The sequence below is a fragment of the Anabrus simplex genome, chromosome 1 (assembly GCF_040414725.1).
Source record: "Anabrus simplex isolate iqAnaSimp1 chromosome 1, ASM4041472v1, whole genome shotgun sequence".
Classification (NCBI taxonomy): Eukaryota; Metazoa; Arthropoda; class Insecta; order Orthoptera; family Tettigoniidae; genus Anabrus; species Anabrus simplex.
Genome location: NC_090265.1, coordinates 1,241,259,983 through 1,241,273,693, shown reverse-complemented (window position 1 = coordinate 1,241,273,693; position 13,711 = coordinate 1,241,259,983). Strand labels below are relative to the sequence as shown.

The following is a 13,711-nucleotide window of genomic DNA, read 5'->3' as shown; positions in this document are numbered from 1 at the left end:
CAAAGAAAGAGGGTCTGTTTGTTAGTGGTTTCCCTTGAAGCTGGCGACCTCCAGAGACTATTAAATCTGCACTAGGGAAGGGATCTCCTTCTGCTTTTGAATGCCAAGTCTGATGTGTCGTGATTCGCGAGCCGACAAGACAATGCTTTGTGAAGTTTTGTTAAACTGAAGTAGAATCGCTGTGATTTAGCTCACAAGAGCTAGTGACAATATGCATTTATGAATAATGTCCAACGTGTACACAAACTGTGCAATTAACATGTGCGAGTCATTTAAAATATAACCGCCAACAAGGACAGATTGCAACCGGGCCCAGCTAGCTTAATTTAGTGCCGCGTGGATCGAACATATCTCTGAGCAGAAGCTATAATGGAATAACAGCCAGTACTAAGGTTGTGATCATGCATTCGAGCACGCTAAGCAGAGAAGTAGATGGTTCTAACTTAACAGTTCCAGATACAACCGACATCAAGGAGATAGCAACCATGAAGTATCCAGGAGTTGACAAGTTGTTACAAATGATCCCGTTATCCTTGTGAATTGTCAGACACCAGAGCCCAGTTAGTTTGATGTTTACATTGCCAACCAGCCAATTTTCCTGGCATGTCAAGTGCTATTGATATGCTGTACCTATGTGAGAGATATGCAATGACCTGTGCCCGGGTATGTTGGGTTCTTGATCCGACACCTCTATCAACTGCAGTGTGTATATTCTGTGTGCTTTGTTTTACAGGTGTGTTTAATCTATTTTGTGATTTGTATTGTTGTGTCTGGGGTATATTTTTGTGTTCTGATGTTGTCCTTTATTTGTTTGTTAACGGGGAGACAAAGTCCGATGACTATTTTTGGGAAAAAAGGTCCTGACCTTATCTGTGTTCATGGGTTTGGAACCATATAATGAGAATTTGTTACTATTTTGGAAGGGTAATTCAGACGCAGCCCTGAACAAGTGTTTTATTTATATACTAATAAGATATATGTATATATATATGTAATTTAACCTCCTGAGGCCTTGCGTCCTTTTAAAAGGACACTGTCCAAATATGGATCATTTATTTATGTTTATATTTAAAAAATTAAATAAATAAAAATTTAGCAAAAGTTTGTGTTACCAATTTTCGGAAATTCATTGACCTTGGTGTGGTATGCTTCTCACTTCACTATCACCCACCAAGGCACTGTTAGGGAAGTAAACACTTTTATGAGATTTGACCAAAAGAAAAATGGTCTGGGCCTCAGGAGGTTAAGTCAATTACTAATGTATCGGGCATAACTATCGCATATCATGAACAGTAAGAAATCGAGCCTTCAAGCAAAGAACTAGGGACTTAACGAGGCAAGCAACATAAGTAAATAAAATGTAATTCAGACATATTCCATGTAAGGAGATTTTCTTTTGATATCTTGAGTTCATTACCCATTTTGCTTGTAAATGCTTTTGTTTAATAACGTTAATTGATGTAAATATGCATGTAACTTTTCCTTGATTGACACAACCACTGGTCAGTTGCTTATCTGATTTATTCTTTTTTTATTCAGCATGATCTTATTTCATGTGTTTAGTTTAATAAATCCATTTTTTCTTCATTTTCCATTTCTAGTCTTCCAGTCCGGTTGTGAATGAAGGACCTCTACAGTTTTCTATCTCTCCACCTCTGTCTTCAGGAGTACCCTTTCCTGTCTTATTATATGTTGATACCAATAAGTGTTGACCGACTGGAAAGCCCAATTTAATCAATCAACTTGAACTAAGCACCACAGAAAGTTATGACTTTTGAACTAGCCACTAGATACTAGTACCTGTTATACAATCGTATATCAAGTTACTGTTGAACTGTTATTTGTTATTTGTTTTTTAGTATATGATCTTCTAATGATTATTAAAATGTCCCTGTTAAGGTTGGTGTTGATATACTCTAAATCTTCCATGATACACATCTTATTTTTAAGACTTAGGACAATTAATACCCTACTTATAAGAAACAATCATTTTAGAGGCCCTCAAGGGCTGTCGTGCCATGGGGTTTGGTTTGGCTTTAGTGTGGGCATGGATAACCATGTAGGGTTGACCGTCTCTCTGGAGTGATACTGGTTCAGAATTGAATGAAAAAGCAAAGAAAATGTCTCTGCTGACATTTTTGTGTCAAGCAAAATTTTAGGTTTCATCTAACTTCTTATCGTTAGAATGTACTTGAAACAGGTGACTAGGTTTAAATGATGTTCTAGAATTTGAGGAAGAACTATTCATTTCTAAGAAAACTCAATTTGGTTGTGTTATATATTGTACCAATAAAAGAGCCCGACTTTAAGATTTTAATTTTAAAGTAAGCATGAAATAGTTCTCTGGACGAAACTGGATAGACACTAGTTAGGGCTTGGTACAGGAGGCAGGGTCCTATCTACAACAAAATTTTAAATCAGATTTAATAAGAGTTTATTTATGAAATGCATATCAAATTGCACATCACCTCATTGTAGATAGGGGTTGTCTTCAACATCGTCCTTTAAATGGTCCGGGTCTCCAGCTCGCCAGGCCGAACAGGCTGGAACACGTTCCGGAAGATGCCAAATACTCCGTTAAGATGAGGCCGGAACACCCAGGTTGGTTGTGTACGAATAAGTCTCAAACTTCCGATGTTCTGGATGATCTCCGATGGTCTCTGACGACGTTGCAGGTAATCACTCATTACCTAAGTCCAATGTGGCTGATAGAATCAATGTCCACAAAGACTTCGAAAATGTGTTCATCATCGCTCGCAGAATTTACAAGTCAATGTTCATAAAGACCTTGAATAATTGGTTTCTCACCACTGGCAAAATTACAATTCACTGTCCATAAAGACTTTCAAGAATTCGTTCCTTAACACTCGCGAAAATTACAAGTCCATGTTCATGAAGACTTTGAATAATTTTAGAGTTCATCACTGGCAGAAATTGCAAGTCAATGTCCACTAAGACTTTAAATAAAGACTTTGAATAATTTTAGAGTTCATCACTGGCGAAAATTACAAGTCACTGTTCATAAAGACTTAGAATGATTTGTTCCTCAACACTCGTAAATATTGCAAGTCCATGTCCATAAAGACTTTGAATAATGTTAAGAGTTCATCACTGGCAAAAGTTTAACGTCAATGTCCACAAAGACTTTGAATAATTTTAGAGTTAATCACTGGCAAAAATTACAAGACTTTGAATAATCACTGGCGAAAATCACAAGTCAATGTCCATAAAGACTTTGAATAATTTTAGAGTTCATCACTGGCCAAGATTACAAGTCACTGTTTATAAAGACTTTGAAGAATTTGGGGTTCACGCGCGCACAATTGAAAAGTCCCATATGGCCGTGATGGTTTAAGTTCTGCATGAAGACTGTAACTACTCGAAGATAGCCTCTGACGATTACAGCAGCGAGTAGCGCCAGGCTGAATACTCAGCTGTGACTGAGTGATCAGGCTAGAGTGAGCCCTCCTTATATTCGGTTTGGGGGCTTCTACGTCATCATATAGCGTGATCCCTTCAAGCTGGTTATCTCATGAACCCCTCAACGGATTTACCTGACATTCACGCTTTGCGACGTTTATGTGATTCCCTTCAAAATGACATGTCGCTCAAGTCCCTACCATAATTATTAGAGGAGTTTTAAAATTTTCTTAATCGAATGTTCGTGAAGGTGTGACGCTTGAATCCAGAACATTCCAGGTCAGGCCAGCTACACGTGGCATGTCAGGGGGGTGATCTATCTTGCCCCTGCAGGTACGTCACACACACAGCTGTCCTCGACTCGCTCGCTCGTTCCACCGAATGTAAACAAACCAGGCTTGCTCAGAATATTACGTGTGATGATTAAATGCAATTAACTTTCAAAAAATACGCATGTACAGGTCGTAACCAGTACAATATATACATATAAACCTTTCAAAGATACAAAAATTATTGCATATATTAGTCAGACATCTCATTATGTCTCTTACTTTTTGAAGGAAAATGAAGAATGTCTGGTTGAACCCTATCCTACCCAACTGAAATGGCAATTCAATTATATGAGCATTGTTCTAGTATATGCATCAGTAATTACCTCAAAGTCGTTGGAAAGACATCAACAGTCACTCCCACAAGACATGAAATTGCAACCTCATTAAATCCATGGAAGAGGGAAAACAATGTCAGTGTCAGGTCAGCATTGGAAGACCAATAGATAGTCAAGACGCTCATGCCAGCCATGAAGAAACATGGAACTGTAAAAAAGAACAACCAATTTAACCAAAGGATAGTTAATTTATGAATTGCTATCCATGTAAATCGCATGTTTGGAAAAGGAATTACAGTACAAAATGAAGAAATTAAAGCACAAAGTTTTTCAGTATCATCATCATTCCATGTATGTCTGTACAGATACTGGAGAAGTTGTCAAGTGCTAAGAATATAAACCTGAAAAACGAGAGCAAGTTTTAAAAAATTAAACAAATGTAAAGAAATGCTGGTAAACGAAGTCTCTTGATACCAAATATATTGAGAATAGAAGGTAAAATCCTGAAGAACACATCATCATCATTTTCCAACTCCAGGTTTCCATCCGTTCCTGACTACATACATCTTCTGTTCCAGGACATCTTCCCAATTGAGACCTCTCCCCTCCACATATGATTTCACTTTCTCTATCCAGTATTTCCTTGGCCTTCCCCTTGATCTTTTTCCTTGGACAGAAATGTCAACGTACTTTCTGGAAGGTCACACGCTCTTCGTTCCTATAATGTGGCTGTACCATGAAGTCTACGCTTCTTTTATTTCTAGGATAAAATTCTAAAAATAATTTTACTGTATTAAGTCCATCTATTCAATACAAAATATTGTCATTTAATAAATGGTCTGTCTAAAATGCTACATAGTAGGACATGGTCTGACCTAGCGCAGCCTAGATGTTAAAATAATACAAGGATGAAAACACAGTGATACATAAAAAACTTAAATGAGATAAAATACAACCAGCAATTGCAATAAAAATCCATGTTTAAAAATTTTCATTGCTTCAGTCTTGTTGTAAGATGAATCTAGTTGTACTAGATGTGGGTCCATCCATGTTTACAACAAGTATTGTTTAGCTGCAGGAATACTTGAACATTATGAAGACTGTCAAATACTACCAGTTTGTCATGCTTCTGGAACGGAATGAAGTTACGTGAAGGCCAACACCAACCCAACTTGAACTATACAGGCATAGGGCTGGAGGAAAGAGGATATCCTGGTTACATTTTTATTCTCCGTGAAGAAATTTACATCAACCTAACGTAAACAAAATGAAATGTTCCTGTAGCGTTTGTTAAAAATTATGCTGAAATGCTGTTGGACATTGGCAGGACGGCACATGAAGATATGGTTAAAACTGAGAATTCTTAACCCTTTACTGCATACTGATGCCCTCAGGCAACATATAACTTTTCACCTGTATAAATGGATACCGGTACAGATTGTGGACAGAGGTAGATTTACGGCACACCTTCAACTATACAGTCAATTAAACACATATACCAGTGATGCCTTGTTTCTTTACAATACATATGACCAAACAGCCCAACATATGAAGAACTACAGTTGTTGCATTTTAATCTGTAAACTCCAGATTTTGAAAAAACATTAGATTTGTTTACCAAGTTAGAGTTGTGTAGGATATCGACATTTCTGTTATTGGTTCTAAAAGCCATTTTATGTTGTGCTTTTTAAAAATGTTGATAACTTTATAAACCACTTTATTGAAGGTAAAAGTGTAAAATGCGGAGGCGTTATTTTATTATTTTTGTTAAAGTGGTCTTAAGCAAACTTTAAAAACACACCTCTTTTCTCTTCACAGATCAAGAAAAAACAAAACTCTTAAACATGAAACTAGGTGTGCCCGCTGCTAAAGCCCTCCCCAAAATTCATAAAGCCAAAATTCTGATTCATCCAATAATCAATTACAGACCCATTCACAAAACAATACATCCAAATTCATCCTAAAATTATTATTAAAAATAACCGATTTTTACCCAACAAATCTATCAGAAACACTTCAGAATTAATTGAAAAACTGAAGAACTTTGACATCCAACCAAATCTTTCTCTGCATTCATTTGACATCGTAAATATGTACCCCAGTATACACACCTCCAAATTATTCCCATCATTGAAAATAAATAAATTCAGTCATCTGAGTGAACTAGAATTTCAAGACTTTATTACTATTTTAAAATTGGCCATAAACAATAACTTGTTCACCTTTGATAATACTGTGTATGAGCAGGATAGTTTAGTTATGGGCTCACCAGCCTCAGGCATCTTAGCTGAGATCTATCTCGATTTCTTGGAGTACACAAAAATTGATAATAATAATAATTTTAATAATATCCTCTTCTGGGCCAGATATATCAATGACACTTTAGTTATTATGAATGAAGAAATCACTAACGCAGCTGCTACACTTCTTCTTCTTCTTAACAACATTGACCCTCATGTTAAATTTACCCTCAAATCTGAAAGTAACAAAACTATTAATTTTGTAGATTTAACCATTATCAGACATCTTTTCTTTTTTTATCCTACAACATTTTTAGAAAACCAAATCAAACAGCAACCACCACTCGACAAGACTAATCGCATCCACAAGCACACAAGCGTGCTACTTGCATCAGCCTAGTCTTTTGTGCCTTTAATACTCCAATATATAAGAAAGACTTAAATAATAAACTGAACAGCATCCGTACTATCGCTAAATTTAACGGCTTTTATCAACGCTTTTGTAGACCGAATAATCAACAAATTTAAGCATTATCAAAAGACCATGTCCTCGCTACCCCCTCCCCGCCCGAAACAGTAAATGACGACACGTCCTCACTTACCCACCTCCCTCCTAACCAAGTTAGTTCACAGACCACAGTACACTGCTACAACACAAGGTCGAAGACAGCTGAAACAAACCTACTCCCGCAGCACGGGAAGTAAAGTAAACAAACAGGACAAGGGTAAGTTCACATTCCACACCTTCTAACACTAATAGCCTCCCTAGCTATTACGTTCCAGACGACCAAAACTAATTGATGTAATCTTTTTCTGCCGGTTACAGGTCGTAATACAGACGATCCAATTTTTAACAAGTCTTTTAAACACCATACAGTAGACTTCATTTATCAACAAGCCACACCTTTCCACCTAATAAGAGATAAGTGACGGGAGTAAACCAGATGCTGTTCTAAGAAGACAAACAGTTTACAAACAATTCAACAGGAGCATTTTACCAAAGAATCTACAAGTTTCCAGTAGCAAGTGATTTTACTGAAAAACTCACATGATATATAGTGAACCTAAGACTTTTTAGCCTAACAAGTGTTTTCAATTTTAAGTTTAGTGTCCAACTAACAACCGCCTTCAATGCACCCTCCCCTTCCCAACCCCCCCCGCTCCCACCTATATGCGTTCTACTAACATCTGCTTTTTAATGTTTTTTAATGTTTAATATAAATCATGATATTATTTTTAAGCTATTTTTACCTAAGCCAATAGTAAACAGCTGATGATGAATGCAATGCATTCGAAACATGTTCTGTGATTATTTTTTAAAGTCTTTTTAAATAGCCTAAGGCTAAATAAAAGAGAAAGTATCGATTAGGTGGAACCTTTTCTTCATTGATTATTGTACCAAAAATGTGGCAATGATGTTTACGCATAATGCAATTATAATACAGACTCTTCTAGAATCGCAAATATTACACTTCCAAAAGTAAGGGTGCACAAATATTTAGGTATTTATTTAGATAATAAATTGTCATGGAAAACCCATTTTGAATACCTTTCGAAGAAGACTCAAAAACTTACCAATATATTGAAACTGACAGTTAGACGGAACTGGGGTGCTGATCACGTAACGGCTTTATTGCTTTACCGGCAAGGTTCACTTCTAGATTATGGATCCTTTTATTTTGATATTGCTTCTTCCACGCTTATTCACAAGCTCAACGTAATTCAACACCGTGCACTGAGATTATGTATAGGAGTGTTACCCTCTACCCCGACTAATGCGTTACTTGTTGAAACACGTGAAATGCCTCTAAACTATCGTCGCTTGTATTTAGCTGCTAAATTTTTACTGCAATGAAAGGTGCTAGCTAGACATCCTATCTTCCCCAAACTACAATTAATGGCGGAATATCGGCACCGTTATCACCAGCAATCATGAACTCCTGCTTTGTTAAATACTTTCCGCTTGGCGCGACAATATCATACTAGTATTCAACAAAATATCTCGCTTCCACAAAATGCATTGCCATATAATATTATGCACTACAAACCTCATATTATAGCGTCTCTGCACATCTCCTTTAATAACAGCTCAATTCAACCTTCCGATATATCTAACACAACACTTAAAATAGCGATTAAAGAGCTTAACCCTCCTATCATTATATACACAGGTGGATCTAAACATAATGCAGGCACGGGAGCCGCATATTACATTCCGCAGTTACACATAAGTCAGCAATATATTCTTCCAACTCATACCTCAATATTTACTACTGAGGCTTTCACTATTCGACAAGCATTGTTATACCTAAAACATCACCATATCACCAAAGCGATCATTTTTACAGATTCCTTAAGTGTGCTACAGAGCTTAATGCCATGAAAGTTCTATAAAAATTGGTACATCTGCAACATTCGATGCCTATTATTTGAACTCAATGAAACTGGAGCTGATATAACTTTAATATGGATAAAAGGACATTCGAACAATGCTGGTAATGATCAGGTTGATAAAACGGCAAAACAAGCCGCATCAGGAACTGGCATCAACGCTTCCATTGCCCTCCCCTACACAGACTTCACCCTGACCATAAAACTAGCTGTTCAACAAAAATGGCAGCACAATTGGTCACAATCGGCGAAACTAAAGGGTAAATATTATTATCAGCTGCAGCCGAGCATTGCTGGTCGCCCATGGTTTTCAAAAACAAACTATTCACATAGACATATTACTACTACTATCAGATTACGCTTCAATCACGCTCTGACTCCGGCTTATAAATTCAAATTAAAACTGACATACTCGCCCATGTGTTCATGTAATAATAGCCTGGCCGACGTTAATCATATTTTCTTTCAATATTCCCATTTCACCCTACATAGAAAACTGTTTTCTTCCAAACTTTACACTCGCAACGAATCCGAGTACCCACAAATGTAGCTAGCCTCGTTCAACAGCCTACACCTTCAATTGTTCTTGCTATTCAAGAATTTTTGAATAACTGTAACATTAAATTCTAACTTCATTTGACTAGTGAGTTTGTATGTAGTTCTTCACTGGCATTCTCCTCTACATAACTGCAACCTATGACATTTAAATCTAAGAATTTCACTTTTGTCCGTATTGAACTGAGAATGGAAGATAGGAAACTATGACGTCGTTACGTTCTCGTTCGATAACCTCAGTATTTCTATAAGTGTTGAACAACTCCATACATCACCAGTAAAACTCAAAATTTGGTTCTCTTGAAAATTCACGACAGCATGAGTTGTGACTGTGTAATGGCTTTTCAGCAGCGCCCAAGAAATTCTGAAGGAGAAGAAGGAAAAGAACTCCCCCCATCGAGACTGTTTCTTTATATAGGTTGCCTGGCCAGGTTTCAAGAAGTATGTTACACAACACCTTTTCTCGTAAATTCTAGAGTACAGTACTTGATACATAGTTACAATTGTAAAGAAGGTTATAAATAGTTCTCGTCATACCTAGTGTTATTCTGGATATTACAGTGTGTTGAACAATATTACTGTGGATTATACATCATATATACAGGTAATAATAAATTATATACTATTAATTACAGGTTCTTAGATTAACTAAACTCATATAAATATATATATACAGCACATGTTTCATGACATAACCTCACAAATAATGTGATCGTCTGACTACGTAAATATTAATAATACTAATACTAATAAGTAGATGTCAACACTTCATAGCCATACCTCACAAGTAATAATAATAATAATAATAATAATAATAATAATAATAATAATAATAATAATAATAATTTGAGCTTGATACTTGTATTATCTACTCATGGGTTAAAGAATATTGTTTTCCAGTTATATCAGCTTATTACACTTGCATCAATTTCCATGCTGTACTGGGGTCTGATGACCTTCGATGTTAGGCCCCTTAAAACAACAAGCAACATCATCATCATCAGCATGCTGTGCTGCTTCAATTTGTCTTCCATCAGTTATTTGTATAGATTTAGGGATAATAAATGCTTTGTAGATAGAAAGTATTCCTGATTAGCAGTCATAATCCACATATGCTTATCAATTTTCTGTAAACTGCACATAGATGCAGAACAGACAAAAGATGCTTGATGCTTGTTTAAAGGGGCCTAACATCGAAGGTCATCAGCCCACAGACAAAAGAATCACCTTCCTTAAGTTGATGTTCACCATCACCCATTCCAAATTTTGCATACAATTGTGTATGACTATCTCCTTTATAATGGCCAAATTCATGACATTTGTGACTCTTTACATAAAATACCTCGATGAAGTTGTGAGATGGATAGCAGATGATGGTATCAATCACCACTGTTCTGTATTTAGGGGAGGTGCCCAGATATGATGTTAAACAGAGTGAAAAGTCAGGTTGTGAGTTTCACCCAGAGGAAAACTTCTCTTGTTTTTAATTACCTTGTTGATAGAATAAAGCAGATGATGGTATCTATCACCACTCTTCTGTATTTAGGGGAGGTGCCCAGATATGATGTTAAACTGTGAGTTTCACCCAGAGGAAAACTTCTCTTGTTTTTAATTACTTTGTTGACAAAATAAAAGTACCTCACAGGGATCACTGTAATTAATTATTTAGGTGTTAATATAAGGAAAGATCTTCATTGGTGTAATAACATAAACAGGATTGGAAATAAAGGTTACTTATCTCCTGATATGAGGGTATTTAGGAATTGTAGTAAGGATGTAGTAGTTCTAAAATACCTTTGGGAATGGCAACCTCATCCTAATAACAAACTGAAATGAAAATAGCACTTTTATATTCTTCTTCTTCTTCTTCTTCTTCTTCTTCTTCTTCTTCTTCTTCTTCTTCTTCTTCTTCTTCTTCTTCTTCTTCTTCTTCTTCTATGTGCCCTGCCCAGTCTACCGGACGTTGGCGATCAATGTGGAAGTGCTTTTCTGTCTTCAGCAACACAGTACAGTTCTTCCATACTTTTTATGTCTGTCCAGTCTTTAATATTCTTAAGACATGTTGTTCTCCTTCTGCCTACTGCTCAGCGCCCTTCAATTTTGCTTTTCAAAATTAGTTGTAAACTGCATATTTTTCACCACGCAAATCATGACCTAGGTATGCAATTTTTCTGCATTTGATGGTGGTTCCCAGTTCTTTTTTTGCATTTTGCTCTCTGTAGTACTTCTTCATTGCTGGCGTGGTCAATCCACGAGACACTATGCATTCTTCTATGAAGACAAAGTTCTAAGGCTTCCAGTCATTTATATCAACCTCAAAAAAATCTAGGTCATTCCCCAAAAACAACACGCAGTTCTTATGCTGGGAAAATTGTGACAAATGACCAACCAGAATAGAACTTCATGATGGTGGCAATATTCAACCTCGTGTCACTGACTGGAAAGTCAGAAGAGGTGATTGATTTTATGGAGAAGGTGAATATAGCTAGATGGGACTGAGTGAGGGTAAGTGGAGAGGGAAAAGAAAGAAGAAATTGATGAAGTGATATACTCTCTACTGAAGTGGAGGACAGAAGGCAAAGAATGGAGAGGGGTAATAACCAACAAGATCTTTAAATGAGCATGTAGATAAAGTGGAATGCATAAGTGATACAATAACCAAGATACAGTTAAGGACAGAGAAAGTAGTAAAGCATTTCAACCAAGTGTATGCACCCCAGACTGGATGCAAAGATGATGATGATATGGACAAATTCCTGGAGACATTGGAAAGAGAAATAAATGATGTAGAAATGACTGTCAAGGGAGGCTTTATATAATGGTGGGATGCAACAAAAAAGGATAGATGAAGTCATTGGGTCGTTGGAACTTTTGGGTGTGGAAACAGGAATGAAGACGGAGAGAAGATGGAGGATTTTTGTGTGAGGAACGGGTTAAGTGTGGGCAATATGTGGTTCAGGAAAAAAGAATAGTAGAAAGATTACAAGATATAGATGGAGAAACAGAAGGACAAAGACAGTACTTGATTACTTCTTGGTGGAAAGAACAAATTGTAGACAGTTTTTAGATGTAACAGCCTTGGCAGAAGTAGAAGAATAGTGGTAACAAATATGAAAGAAGAAAAAAATAGTGAAAATTAAGGAAATGAGTGGAAAACAAAACTATGGAAATCAAAACATATGGAAGTAAAAGAAAAATTCCAAAATTAATTGAAACAGCAATACCCAGAACTGAGGTGTACAGTATGGAAGTGGAATGGGACATGTTCAAGATGGCATTTGTAAGCTGCGTAGAGAGTGCATATGGGAGAATAGCTGAAAGACTGAAAGATGAAGAGATGACATGGGGGAGTGAGAGGGTAAATGAAGCAGTGAAAATAAGAAAGCATGGAAATTATGGAATAGGGATAAAACTGAAGAAACTATCGGGGAATAAAAAGAATGTGCAAGACAGTAGTGAGTGAAGAAAAGCTGGGAAGGATTTACACAAGATTTGGAACAGGATGCGTATAGCTAAACGACCTACAGAAACATTTCAGGAAGAAGAAGAAGGAAGAGAAAAGAAACAGTCTACACAAAGAAGGCAAAAGAGAAAGAAGAAGAGATAATACACAACCACAGGAGATAAGGAAAAAATGGAAGGATTACTTTGATAATGTGAGAATGTGAGAAGGCAGTGTAGATGAAATGATACTTAATAGAAGTTGAATATGAAGAGACAGAATTCGAGACTGAAATCCCAGTGGAAGAAGTGAAAACTGCTGTCAAATAAATAAAAGTGAGGAAAACGCAGCAGGATTGAATGTAATGTGATGATGATGATGATGATGATGATGATGATGATGATGATTGTTGTTTAAAGGGGCCTAACATCAAAGGTCATCAGCCCTGAATGTCATGTGTGCGGAAATGATAAAAGTAGCAGGACCTGTTGGTCTACAATGGCTACATAGGCTATTTATATCTACAGTATTTGGAAAGAAAAATTGGTACCAAATGACTGGAGTAAATGAGCTATAATACTTATATTTAAAACAGGGACAAAGAGATGCATGCAGACTGGAGTAAATGAGCAATAATACCTACGTTTAAGAACAGGGACAAAAAAAAAAAAAAAGATGCTTGATAATTATCAAGGAATCACACTCATATCTCAGGCAGCAAAAATACTAGACAAGAGAATGAGAAGAAAGGTAGAAAGACAATGAGTCTATGGAGTGGGTATGTGGGAAACTGGGAGTGAAATTTCTAGATCCTAATGGGTGGGTAGGAGATAGGGATCTGCGCTCAGATGGCCTTCACTTAAACCGCAGTGGTACGTATAAGTTAGGAAATTTGTTTGGAAGGGTAATAGGGAGGTACATTCAGGGAAACGGGGTTGTCTAGGGAGCAGTGATAAGGGTATAGAGATCTGGAAGTCAAGTGGGGATGATATAAAAATGTTCGTGTTGAACTGTAGAAGTATTGTAAAGAAAGGAATAGAATTCAGTATTTTAATA

At 36.6% G+C, this 13,711-nt stretch overlaps 1 protein-coding gene across 4 annotated transcripts in view; it reads right to left on the bottom strand.

Moving 5' to 3' along the window:
- Window positions 1-13,711, bottom strand: part of LOC136858235 (synaptic vesicle glycoprotein 2A) — a 263,056-nt gene that overhangs the window by 99,490 nt on the left and 149,855 nt on the right. For 3 of the 4 annotated variants that reach the window (XM_067137635.2, XM_067137634.2, XM_068225463.1), the window contains exon 10: window positions 4,076-4,235. In XM_067137635.2, coding sequence (XP_066993736.2) covers window positions 4,076-4,235 — 160 coding nt within the window. Of the gene's footprint in view, window positions 1-4,075; window positions 4,236-13,711 lie in introns of those variants that run through there. The other variant, XM_067137636.1, reaches the window with a different exon arrangement.